Genomic DNA, 14,074 nt, shown 5'->3' with positions numbered 1-14,074 from the left:
AAAAGATTCATGACTATTTGGCTATAGCTATTAACATTCATAACCAGTTCTAACCAGTTAATCTATCTAGTGATCTGTAGGAAAGGAGGAGGAGGAAAGATAAATAAGACTATTGGGACGTAGCCGCTCTCCCTTAACTGTGTTGGCCAGAGAGTCTCTTTATTACTTCACTGTTTAAACAGCATGATTTACAGAGTCTGGACAACTGTGTGCATCCATCTAAAGAATTCCACTGTTCTGTCCCATATTGATGATGTCATAATGACAATGGTGTGAACACCGACCCATATGTCCATGGAACGACCGAGTCATGGAGTGTAATGCACTGAATGAAGACGTTTTGTATTTTTTGTTGTTGATTAAAACATATTTTATTTATAATGCCAATGCATGAAAACTACCCTGAAATCACGTATGTAGCTAATTACCAGCTTTAATAAACTGTCATGATGATTATTTGTGTTATTTTAAGAAAATATCCTCATTGAATATAAATGAAAACATTGAATGTAATCTATTGTAGCTGGCATTTGTCTAAATTCTCATTACATAATGTTTACTATTGACATAAATGGAAACAATCACAGACACAGCAGAGCCAGGTTAAATGTCATAGAGATTTATGTAAGCTATAGAATATACATCTATAGAAGTCAATGGGTCCACAGTTACAGACTATAACATTAGAATGGCAACAGAGTACACTGTATGTAGATGCATTCAATGCAATGCAATACAATTGTAATTACATTCAATGTGACTAAGCTTGGGACTCTCGAACAGCATTGTTTCAGATGTTCATTGTATACCGCAAGCACCTTTTACTGCTTTCACCACTGGTTCAATAACTCTTTTAATAAAACCATCTATAAAGCCATTTTCTCCTTCAGCTCTCTCTCTTGCCTCCCTTTCATGTTTTTCCCTCACCTCCTTTATTTCTTTCTCTTTAGCCTCTTTTTCCAGTTTCATTTTCTCCAGTTCCTCCTCCCTGAGTCTCCGCTCTTCCTTCTCTCTCTGGATTCTCTTCTTCTCCTCTGTAATCGCTTTCTCCTGAGCCTCTTGTTTCATTTTCTTCAGTTCCTCCTCATGTCTGTGTTTCTGCTCTTTGTTCTCTCTCAGGATCCTCTCATTCTCCTCTTTAAGCTCTTTCTCCCGAGCCTCTTGTTTCATTTTTTCTTTCTTCAGTTTCTCCTCCTCTCTGCGTATCTTCTCTTCATTCTCTCTCAGGATCCTGTTCTTCTCTTCTTCAATCTCTCTCTCAGCCTCCTGGAACATCTCAGTGGTGTAGTGGCTTCCTCCATTCACCTTCACCATCTTGTTTATCTTCTCAAGCAGCTCAGTGACCTGGGAGGGATTCTTATCTTTCTTGTTGAAGACATGATATCCCCCACTGCATTGGGAATGTACACTATCCAGATCTGAATTTTTAAGCAGGAACTGTTCAATTGTAACATCATTATCAACAAGAAGGTCTCCATGTGTGAAGAGAACCATGGTGTATTTCGATGCTTCATCACCAAAGAATCTCTTAATTATCTCCAGAGTTTTCTGCTCCTCTTCAGTGAATCTTCCCAGTTGGATCACAACCAGGAACACATGGGGACCAGGTGCAGAGAAAGAGATGCATTTAGCAATCTTTTTCAGTGACTCCTCATTGGAAAATGAAGTATCAAACAAACCTGGGGTGTCAATAACAGCTACACTTTGCTCACCCACCTTCCCTCTTGTCTTTTTACAGTCTTTTGTCTGAGAAATAGAGGAAAATGTTGATGTGAAAACTGTTTTCCCTAGAATGGTGTTTCCTGCAGCACTTTTCCCAGCTCCTGTCTTCCCGACCAGAACAATGCGGAACTCCTCATTTTGTGTAAGCAGTTGGATTCCTGTGGATAACAAAAACACTTGTTAAATTTTTAAGAGGTCTAGACTTCATGTACTGCTTGTTAGCACATTTTGAGTAATTTGCAAAAACAATTTGTTTCACACTTCTTAATTTTAACACAAAGCAGTACTTCATGGTCTGCACAAAATAATCTGTGAGCATCGCCTCTACAGATGCAGGATCTTAATTTTACCCAGTTTGCTACAGCAGGAATATAATCCTGCAGCAACAGGAAATGTGAATTATTATATGGATTATAATAAATGGGCATTTTTGTCGGGGTTGACATATTGTTCGCCAGGGAAAATCAAGTCTGAACTTTCGAAGTGGACATTAGAAAGTTCAGAGTACTAAAAACGCAAATCCACTACAATTTTGTATTTGCTGCTGTGCAGCAAAACCTTCAGCAACAAAATATGTATCAAATTAAGATCCTACATCTGTATGTGCTAAACTGTTTTTATGTGATTATAATTTTTTTGCTAAGTTGACTTCCATCAAATACCAAGCAATCTCTTGGTTTTAATATATAAATAAAGGCCACATGTAACGGCAGCCTTCCTCCTCACGAGAAGAGGTGTAGCAGGGATCGGACCAAGACGCAGCGTAGTTTGGGCTCAACATATTTAATAATGACGATAAACGTGAACACTTAACAATTACAAAATAACAAAATGTGGCAAACAGATACAGTCCTAGCTGGTGCAGAGAAAACACAAAGACAGGAAACAACCACCCACAAATCCCAACACAAAACAAGCCACCTATATATGATTCCCAATCAGAGACAACACAAAACACCTGCCTCTGATTGGGAACCATATTAGGCCAAACACAGAAACAGACAAACTAGACACACAACATAGAATGCCCACCCAGCTCACGTCCTGACCAACACTAAAACAAGCAAAACACACAAGAACTATGGTCAGAACGTGACACCACAGCTCAAAAATATATGTAAAATCCATGTGTTCCTTTTTAGAATCATTACAGCAGGTGAGAAAGAGAAGGAAAGATAGAGAAGGTAGTGCTCTAAAACAGTCATATACAATAAGCTCTTACAAGAATAAAACACATTGTTAGTTATGATTGTAAAAAAATAAAGACTTACCTAAAGTATTAATAAAACATGTTTCAACTTGAAAAAAACATGAATTACTCCACTGACTTGTACATTATAATGTAACTAATAATGTTAACATTTTGTGTCAACTTGACAAAGAAATAAAAGCAGTGGAGTAATATAAAATACTGCTCCCCACTGCTGTACATCAGTATATTTCTAGAGCACATGAAGTTCAAAGGAAAAAGCACATAAAAAAATGAATCAATACCATTGACTTGAGTTCCCATCTTTATAAACTAAAGGCTACTCACCAGACTGAGACTCTTTGCTGTTCATGTTTGCAGTGAAGATCTGTCAGTCTCAAGCACTGTGTGAGAGTAGTAGTAGTAGAAGTAGTTTCTGTGCTCCTAAAAGGATACTAAAGAGATACAGTGTGAGAGTGGGTCTTCCCACTTGTTTTATACAGGATCTCTCAGGTGCCCACGCCCTGACACACCCACAGGCTTTCTCTTAGCTTTCATACAATTTCTGAAATCCTTTCCCACTAGTTATGGCTGTAATACAATAGAAATGTTTTGACTGGTCTAATATTTAACTATTCAGTCAAGTCAAATCGTAATGAACTAGTAATCGGCAGTATGTTTGGACTACTATGTTTGGACTACTAATTGAGGCCGAATATATTCAACATGTTTGAACATTTCCGGGATGCCGTAGAGTGCCCGGGAGCCTATGGGAGCCATCATCCGCAAATGGGTTATGTGCTTACACTTTACGAGACTGTGGAATTATGTTTTACTCTGGGTTTGATCTAAAGACTTGGTCAAATGCGCCGGGAGCTGATCAGGAACCTGTAGATCGTACTAAAAACGTGTAGTGTCTGCCCGGCTTTAGTTTCACATATTGTTACTCAATAAGTCACACCTTAAGTGACCTCATTTGCTATAGTCTATAGGTTGGGTATTGAAAGCCCCACATTGTGAATAATAATAGTTCTAATGACAATAGTAATAATATACTAATACTAATAATACCTTTATTTGTAAAGCAATTTTCATATACTTCAAAATGCAAAGCACAAAGCAAACAATAACAACATGGAAGATTAGTAGGCTTAACTATATGCTACCGTTAGTGTAATGAATATACAGCAAAAAAGTCTGCTTCCTCTAAGTCAAGTGGTGTTACAGAACATGTGTCTTTGCATTACAACTTCCTGCCCCCTGACACACAAAGTGTGTATTGTCTCATACTAAATGATTGTTAATTTCTCTTTACTGATGATGTCTACTTATACACCCTCCACTATATGTCTTTGGACAGTGATGCTAAAATGTTACATTTGGCTCTGTACTAGAGCATTTTGAATTTGAGATCAATGTTCATATGAGGTGACAGTATAGAATGTCACCTTTTACTTGAAGGTATTTTCATACATATCTGAATGACCATTTAGAAAATGAAAGCACCTTAGAGATCTAGTCCCGCCATTTGTAAACGTCATCAGTATTTAGACAAATTTCACTTATAGTGTACCAAAGTAGTAACAAACATAGTATTTGGTACCATATTCCTAGCACTCAATGACTACATCAAGCTTGTGACTCTACAAACTCAATGCCTTTATAGTTTGTTGTAGTTGTGAATGGCAGAAATGCAACATTGAGCTTCAGGAAAAATGTGCTGTAAGAAAACTGTAAAATTCTATAAAAATCACATCAAAATGGATGAAAAGCATTTAAATATGATGGATAATATTGTCTAATGGTATATACATCTGAAATTAAGTTATATTTAGTCTGAAATAGACATATTTATCAACCCGACTGATCCATGTTTTTTGAATTTCGCTATCAAAACAAATATTTTTGAAAGGACAAACTATGTTGTGTATTTTCTATGTATGGAGAACATCTAACTTAGTTCTAGTAATATTTGGTTGTCCTTTCTGGCTTCATTTGAAGAGAGAACCTCCTATCTTACTTCTTTACCATAAAATGAATGGTCGTCAATGGCCGTATTCTGACCTCATAAACCACCATTTTTAAAAATATATTCATTTTTGCTATTTTGATGTGTAGAGGGAACATCAAAGTTAACCTTGAAGTATGTGGTTGTCCATAGTTGCTGAATGTGGAAGGGAATCAGTCTCTAACTTGTCTATCAATATATGTACTGCTGCTGAGTGGTGCACTGGTCTAAGGCACTGTAGGGTTCACTACAGACCCTGGTTCAATCCCAGGCTGCATCACAACTGGCCATGATGGCGAGTCCATTAGGGCGGCGTACAATTGGTCTAGTGTCATCCCGGTTAGGGGAGGGTTCAGCCGAGGTAGGCTGTCATTGAAAAGAGAAATTTGTTTTCATCTGACTTGCTTAGTTAAATAATATGTGAATGTGGCCTTATGTCTCAGTTTGGGAACCCTTTAAGCTGTGTTTTTGCAACACTTAAAAAACTAGCTCTAGTTATGGCTCAGAGTTATTGTTTCCCAATTTCCTTTTTTTCTGCACAGCTCCTACATTTTAGAGAAGACAAGAACAAAAATGTCACGTCATGTACTTGCATGGAAGGACTACAACATACAGTATGATTGTGTAGTGGACCAGTGTGGTGTCAGACGATGCCACAATAATCATTAATGGCACACAACAAAATGACTACTGAGAGATACATCTGGGTCTAAGTAGATTCACTATTTATTGTTTGACATGATACTTTCGCTTAGGACTTGTACAGGATCAGTGGGGGAAAAAGTACCCAATTGTAAAAGTAAAACAAAAAAAATCAGTCAAGACCTCAGAAAAGAAATTGTAGACCACAAGTCTGGTTCATCCTTGGGAGCAATTTCCAAACGCCGGAATGTACCACATTCATTTGTACAAACAATAGTACGCAAGTATAAACACCATGGGACCACGCAGAGATCATACCGCTCAGGTAGGAGAGGCATTCTGTCTCCTAGAGATGAACGTACTTTGGTGCGAAAAGTGCAAATCAATCCCAGAACAACAGCAAAGGACCTTGTGAAGATGCTAAAGGAAACAGGTGCAAAAGTATCTATATCCACAGTAAAACTAGTCCTATATCGACATAACCTGAAAGGCCGCTCAGAAAGGAAGAAACCACTGCTCCAAAACTGCCATAAAAAAGCCAGACTACGGTTTGCAACTACACATTTGTGGCAAAGATCGTACTTTTTATTGAAATGTCCTCTGGTCTGATGAAACTAAGGAGGCCTACAAACCTGACTCAGTTACACCAGCTATGTCAGGAGGAATAGGCCAAAATTCACTCAACTTATTGTGGGAAGCTTGTGGAAGGCTACCCGAAACATTTGACCCAAGTTAATCAATTTAAAAGGCAATGTTACCAAATACTAATTGAGTGTATGCAAACTTATGACCCACTGGGAATGTGATGAAAGAAATAAAAGCTGAAATAAATGATTATCTCTGCTATTATTCTGACATTTCACATTCTTAAAATAAAGTGGGGATCCTAACTGACCTAACACAGGGATGTTTTACTCAGATTAAATGTCAGGAATTGTGAACAACTGAGTTTAAATGTATTTGGCTAAGGTGCATTTAAACTTCTGACTTCAGCTGTGTAGTGTATTTATCTGAACTTCCAGTTGTGTTGCCTACCCTCAACATAACTGCAGTAATGGTTCAGTCCAAGCTGGGTAGAGCTCAGTGGATGTGTTGAGCTGGTCACTTGAGCTCAGATTGTTGGTTGGGTGAGGCTGTGAAGACATTTATATACGTTTTTTCATTCTCTTTTCTAACTATACATGCAGCATTTTCAAATATTTTATTGAGTTACAGCTCATATAAGGAAATCAGTCAGAAATCAGAAATGAATTCATTAGGCCTAATCTATGGATTTCACATGACTGGGCAGGGTCGCTGCCATGGGTGGCCCTGGGAGGGCATAAGCCCACCCACTTGGGAGCCAGGCCCAGCCAATCAGAAGGAGTTTTTCCCCACAAAGGTGCTTTATTACAAACAAAGAAACTTTGCCCCAGTCTGAGGTCCTGAGTGCTCTGGAGCTGGTTTTCATTATGGATCTCTGTACTTTGCACCGTTCATCTTTTCCTCAATCCTAACAAGTCTCGCAGTCCTTCCCACTGAAAAACACACTCACGGCATGATGCTGCCACCACCATGCTTCACCGTAGGGATGGTGCCAGGTTTCCTCTAGATGTGACGCTTGGCATTCAGGCCATAGAGTTGAATCAGGTTTTTTTGTTTCTCATGGTCTGAGAGTCTTTAGGTGCCTTTTGGCAAACTCCAAGCGCGCTGTCATGTGCCTTTTACTCAGGAGTGGCTTCCGTCTGGTAAGTCTACCATAAAGGTCTGATTGGTGGAATGCTGCAGAGATTGTTGTCCTTCAAGAAAGTTCTTCCATCTCCACAGAGGAATTTTAGAGCTGTCATAGTGACCATTCTAGGAAGAGTCTTGGTAGTTCCAAACTTCTTCCATTTAAGAATGATGGAGGCCACTGTGTTCTTACAGTATACGGATCTACATGTACTTCTTCCTTTTAGCTCCTGGTGGAGCAGTGGGCCTCCCAGGTCTAAATCATGGTTCTGGGTATTTAGACACAGCTGGCTGAGGGCACCTGTGGGCTGAGGGCCCCAAAGAGGTCCTGAGCTTTGGTGGCATGACAGGGGCAGCCTGGGAAAAATGTGTTCCCTTGTCGAAGAGGGTAAGTGCCGGCTGTGTGGTCCATGATAAGTTGACTATGTGTGTTGTTAAAGTAGTGAAATATGTATTTCAAACAAGATTAACCAGATTTTTTTTAAAGTAGCCGACTGTGATGTTTTGCAGTCCCGATTCAAATACATTATATATTTCATTTGTGTTTTTTGGTTTTGCACATTTAGTTTACCACATCTCAAGTCATTGCTTTCATCAAAATGTTGTTTGGTCATTTAGTCCATCAGTGGATATTTACTGTAGTTTTCTCTTGAAGTACTTGTCCTGTTGACCAGCCCATAGACCTTGTCCTGTTGACCAGCCCATAGACCTTGTCCTGTTGACCAGCCCATAGACCTTGTCCTGTTGACCAGCCCATAGACCCTGTCCTGTTGACCAGCCCATAGACCCTGTCCTGTTGACCAGCCCATAGACCTCATCCTGTTGACCAGCCCATAGACCTTGTCCTGTTGACCAGCCCATAGACCCTGTCCTGTTGACTATCCCATAGACCTTGTCCTGTTGACCAGCCCATAGACCTTGTCCTGTTGACCAGCTGATATACCGTCCTGTTGACTATCCCATAGACCTTATCCTGTTGACCAACTATTTTAGTTGCAGAGAAATGTTGTCAAACAAAGATACAAAGAGGAGAGTTCTCAAAGAGCTGTGTGAAGTTATTGATGACAAGGCAGTTCATGTCATGTTCTCTAGGTTACAAGAGGACACACACACATCCTGGCTCTCTCCGCCTGTCATTTGCATGGCTAAGTGAAAGGTTATCTGAGGGTTTGCATGCCACCAGGAAGCCAGGCTATCTCATCCCGGATGATGAAGTCTCTGCCAAGCAGGTAGTATTTGATGGTGTCTAGGGCCCACTTCACGGCCAGGCATTCAAGATCAACAACAAAGTCTCCCTCAGATAGTTTTCTGCTCACATATGCCACTGGCTTCTGTTCTTCACTTTCACCTTGGAGTAAGATGGCTCCAATGCCCACCCCTGAGGCGTCAGTCTGCACTGTGAAATACTTTTCAAAGTCTGGCCTCTGCATGACAGGATTATTGAAAAGAGCCTCTTTCATGTCAAGAAAGGCTTTCTCGTGTTTCTCCTCCCACACAACTTTGTTGGACCCAGACTTCCGGGTCAGGTCAGTTTATAGTTAATCCAGTATCAACTAGCGACAAACACATCCCTACTCTGTGGTGATGCTACTGGCATTCACACAGTTAATTACTCTTTGTTAGTTCCCCCTTCTGTTTGAGTGACATTATTTGGTTTTCTTGCTGGGGAACGTAACACTGTCGTGCAACTTGTTTGCTGCTTGTAGCAGGTGGCATTTACAGGAATTATTTTCTCGAACTATAGAAAATTATTCTGCAGTGAGGGTGTGTAATCTAAGTCCAAGGTGTCCTTGGATGAACGTCAACAAAATTCAACAACTGAGACATAAACTGAACAAGTTCCACAGACATGTGACTAACAGAAATGGAATAATCTGTCCCTGAACAAAGGGGGGGTCAAAATCAAAAGTAACAGTCTGTATCTAGTGTGGCCACCAGCTGCATTAAATACTGCAGTGCATCTCATCCTCATGGACTGCACCAGATTTGCCAGTTCTTGCTGTGAGATGTTACCAAGGCACCTGCAAGTTCCCGTACATTTCTGGGGGGAATGGCCCTAGTCCTGACCCTCCGATCCAACAGGTCCCAGACATGCTCAATGGGATTGAGATCTGGGCTCTTCGCTGGTCATGGCAGAACACTGACATTCCTGTCTTGCAAGAAATCACGCACAGAACGAGCAGATAGGCTGGTGGCATTGTCTTGCTTTGGGGCGGCAGGGTAGCCTAGTGGTAAGAGTGTTGGACTAGCAGCCGAAAGGTTGGAAGTTCAAATCCCCGAGTTGACAAGGTACAAATCTGTTGTTCTGCCCCTGAACAGGCAGTTAACCCACTGTTCCTAGGCTGTCATTGAAAATAAGAATTTGTTCTTAACTGACTTGTTAAGTAAAATAAAAATGCTGGAGGGTCATGTCAGGATTGAGCCTGCAGGAAGGTTACCACATGAGGGAGGAGGATGTCTTCCCTGTAACGCACAGTGTTGAGATTGCCTGCAATGACAACAAGCTCAGTCTGATGATGCTGTGACAGACCCTCCACCTCCAAATTGATCCTGCTCCAGAGTACAGACTTGTAATGCTCATTCCTTTGACAATAAACACAAACCTGACCATCACCCCTGGTGGGAGAAAACCGCGACTCGTGAAGAGCACTTTTTGCCAGTCCTGTCTGGTCCAGTGATGGTGGGTTTGTGCCCATAGGCGGCGTTGTTGCCGGTGATGTCTGGTGAGGACCTGCTTTACAACAGGCCTACAAGCCCTCAGTCCAGCCTATTGCGGACAGTCTAAGTACTGATGGAGGGATTGTGCGTTCCTGGTGTATCTTGGGCAGTTGTTGTTGCCATCATGTACCTGTCCCGCAGGTGTGATGTTCAGATGTACCGATCCTGTGCAGGTGTTGTTACACGTGGTCTGCCACTGCGAGGAAGATCAGCTGTCTGTCCTGTCTTCCTGTAGCGCTGTCTTAGGCTTCTCACAGTACGGACATTGCCATTTATTGCCCTGGCCACATCTGCAGTCCTCATGCCTCCTTGCAGCATGCCTAAGGCACGTTCACGCAGATGAACAGGGACCCTGGGCATCTTTCTTTTGGTCTTTTTCCGAGTCAGTAGAGAGGCCTCTTTTGTGTCCTAAGTTTTCATAACGGTGACCTTAATTGCCTATCGTCTGTAAGCTGTTAGTGCCCTAACGGCCGTTCCACAGGTGCATGTTCATTAATTGTTTATGGTTCATTGAATAAGAATGGGAAACAGTGTTTAAACCCTTTACAATGAATATCTGTTTAGTTATTTGGATTTTTACGAATTATCTTTGAAAGACATGGTCCTGAAAAAGGGACGTTTCTTTTTTTGCAGATTTTAGGATTTATTAAATAATAAAGCATTTGACCTCTCAATAAGGGCTTCATTCATAAAAAAGTTATACTTAAATCGAAACTGGTTCTCCAGCAGATTAGTGAGAATGGCTAACCCTATGATAAAGAATGACCTTTTCCATTTATTCAGATTACAACCTCTCACTTTCGGTTATTTTGAAAATGAAATAAATAAGCCATAGAAAGTTGGTTTGTAATTTCACTTTAATCCACCTGAAAAGACAGAGCAAATAATACAACAAATATTATGGTTAAACTCAAATATACTAATTGATAAAAAACATGAAATATATATATTTAAGTATAATCTTTGTAAATGATATCCTAAATAGGTGGTGGAGTTATGTCACACATGCAGCTAACACAAATATATGAAATGTCTGCTCTACCCAGAATTACAACCAACTAATTGCAGCATTACCACAAACATGGAAAAGGGCATGTGGAAGGGGAAAAGTAAGGAACTTGTCTGTCCGCACTGCAATAAAGACCACAATTGGTTAAAGAAAATTGTGGTAAATGAAAAAGTATACAAGTTTAATTTAAGGACCAAAAAAATGGCAGCTGTGCCATATAGACTGCAAAATAGTTGGGATGAGATTTTCGATGTACCAATTCCATGGCCTATGGTTTATGAACTGATACACAAAACAACACTGGATTAAAAACTTTGAGTTTTTCTATTTCAATTCTGATACAAAATTCTTTCAACCAATAGAACGATATACATATGAGGGATACAACCATCCCAGATCTGCAGATTTTGCTGCGAAGAGACAGAATCATTAGATCATTTGTTTTGGTACTGCCCATATGTAGCTTGTTTTTGGTCACAGGTTCAGGAAAGGCTGAAGAATTGCAAAAAATATATGGCGGATTTGAAACAATGCAGACAATTACATTGATGGAAGCCACAAAATACCTGCAAATTAAATTCTACAATGTGTGACTTAATAAATAATTACTGACAAACGGATCAACCAAATCAGGAAGGTGTAACCATGGCAGGGTCAGGTGGGACGATAAGAGAGACAGGAGGGGTGATAGGAGGGGGGGTAGGAGGGACAGGAAGAGAGATAGGAGGGCCAGGGTGGGAGATAAGAAAGACAAGAGGGGTGAGAGGAGAGACAAGAGGGGTAATAGGAGAGACAAGATGGAGGAAGGTGATACACTTCGTAAATTGTTTCTGGTTCTGTCACGGCTGTTGAAAGATGAGGACCAAGGTGCAGCGTGGTGAGCGTACATTTTCTTTAATTAATCAAAATGACGCCAAACAAAACAATAAACACTACAAAACCAAACTGTGAAGCTCAAAGGCAAAGTGCCCTAAACAAAGTCAACTTCCCACAAACACAGGAGGGAAAAAGGGTACCTAAGTATGGTCCCCAATCAGAGACAACAATAGACAGCTGTTCCTGATTGAGAACCATACCCGGCCAAACACAAAGAAATAGAAATCATAGAAGACACAAAACATAGAATGCCCACCCCAACTCACGCCCTGACCAAACCAAAATAGAGACATAAAAAGGATCTCTAAGGTCAGGGTGTGACAGGTTCGTCCACAACTTGTTTCCTGCTTGTAGCAGGACGCGTTTAACCTTTCTGGCGCAGGCATTCCGCTAGCTGCCCACCTCTACAACATCCGGTGAAATTGCAGAGCGCCAAATTCAAAATACAATAAACGCAATATTAAACATTCATGATAATACAAGTGTCATACATGATTCTTTAGCTTAGAATCTTGGCAAACTAATCTCATCGTCAAATTTCAAAAAGGCTTTACGGCGAAAGCACAGCATTCGAGGTCAGCGCCCCACAACAGCATATTATCCAAACAAGCACAGGCGTCACAATATTGAAAATAAAGACAAAATAAGTCACTTACCTTTGAAGATCTTCCTCTGATCGCAATCACAAGAGTCCCAGGAACACAATGAATTGTCATTTTGTTCGATAAAGTCCTTCTTTATATCCCTTATAGTCCATTTAGTAGGCGTCATTGAGTTCAGTAATCCACCCTTTCAGAATGCAGACATAGGAGTTCAAAAAGATACCAGTAAAGTTTGTCTAAACAAATCAAACGACGTGTCTAATTCATTATTAGGTACTCTAATATCTAAATAAACAATAATATTTCATACGGAGCGAACTATTTTCAATAGTAAAGGAAAAGCATGCAGTGCGCTCCCTCGGCCACGCGCGCAATGAGACTAGCTTTGTCATAGAGCTCCCTGAGGATAAACAACTATTCCTCATTGGTTTTTCTAAAAACAAGCCTGAAACCATGTATAAAGACTTGACATCTAGTGGAAGCCATAGGAACTGCATTTTGGGAGGCAGAAGTCTTTGTTTTCAACAGCTTAACCTTTGAATTGGCTGTCAGGTCAACAGAAATAAAATGTGTCCTCGGGTTTTCGCCTGTCAATCAGTTCTGTTATACTCACAGACATCATTCTAACACTTTTAGAAACTGTAGAGTGTTTTCTATCCAAAACTACCATGCATATGCATATCCCAGCTCCTGCGCCTGAGTAGCAGGTAGCTTACTTTGGGCACATCAGTCATCCAAACTTCCGAATACTGTCCCCTATCCCTAACAAGTTTTAAAGGAATGTTCTATCTACCTATAAGTCACATGATTTTTTTAGATAATGTTTATATAGTGAGGGTTTGTAATGCAAGTCGAGATATCCATGGATGAATGTCAACAAGATGCATGACCGACATTGTTAAAGGAACCACATATACCTAAACAAACATTGAGTGTATGACTTTTGGCTCTTTGCCACCTGGAACACAACAATGGTTTCAGTACCACACCCTCCTCATAACCACCAGGAAACTAAGGCTTTAACTTAATCTAAACATGTATCTTTCATTTACAATCTGTAAAAACTATGGGAATAGAAATGTTCAGAATTTTTGTGAAAAATCACAGCACAGTTAAAAAATATACGCAAATAGAAATCAAAGCTGGATGATGTTCAGAGACAGATGGGAGGGGTTGAGAGGAGCTGAAGGGTGGGACTGACAGTAACAAGATTTTCAAATATACTGTGTATGTATATAGTATGTATAAGCTGGAAACCTAAGTGTTGTAAGTAGAAGCCTAAGTGTTGTTGTCCATTAGATTACTCCAATTAGGGGAGGGGTGGAAGGGTCAGGGGAAAATATCAAAGAAAAAATATAATATACTTGGGGGATTTGTAATTACGCAGACAATTACATTGATGGAAGCCACAATCTTCCTAGAATATTAGAGCTCATCTACCAGAAACAAGAAAAGAAAACGCACCCTGTTACAAGCAGGAAACAAGTTATGGACGAACCAGAAATGTGGTCATGTCCACCCTGGATGATGCATGTGTGACTTGTTCACCTGTTTGGCACATTGGAACATTCCAATCTTTTAGGACATGAACAGGCAGA

The 14,074-nt window shown here is 40.3% G+C and overlaps 1 protein-coding gene across 1 annotated transcript; it reads right to left on the bottom strand.

The window, feature by feature from the left end:
* Positions 1-388: 388 nt before the first annotated feature.
* LOC129841562 (GTPase IMAP family member 9-like) lies at positions 389-3,372 on the bottom strand. The gene is made up of 2 exons (XM_055909897.1): positions 3,260-3,372; positions 389-1,880 (listed from the first exon to the last, which is right to left on the bottom strand). Exons 1-2 carry the CDS (start codon positions 3,282-3,284, stop codon positions 799-801), a joined length of 1,107 nt encoding a protein of 368 aa, XP_055765872.1. The 5' UTR covers positions 3,285-3,372; the 3' UTR covers positions 389-798.
* Between the last annotated feature and the right edge of the window lie 10,702 nt (positions 3,373-14,074).

This window comes from Salvelinus fontinalis, chromosome 42 (genome assembly GCF_029448725.1).
Source record: "Salvelinus fontinalis isolate EN_2023a chromosome 42, ASM2944872v1, whole genome shotgun sequence".
In the NCBI taxonomy this organism is placed as follows: domain Eukaryota; kingdom Metazoa; phylum Chordata; class Actinopteri; order Salmoniformes; family Salmonidae; genus Salvelinus; species Salvelinus fontinalis.
Note: the sequence above shows the minus strand (reverse complement) of the source record. Positions and strands in the feature narration are given on the sequence as shown.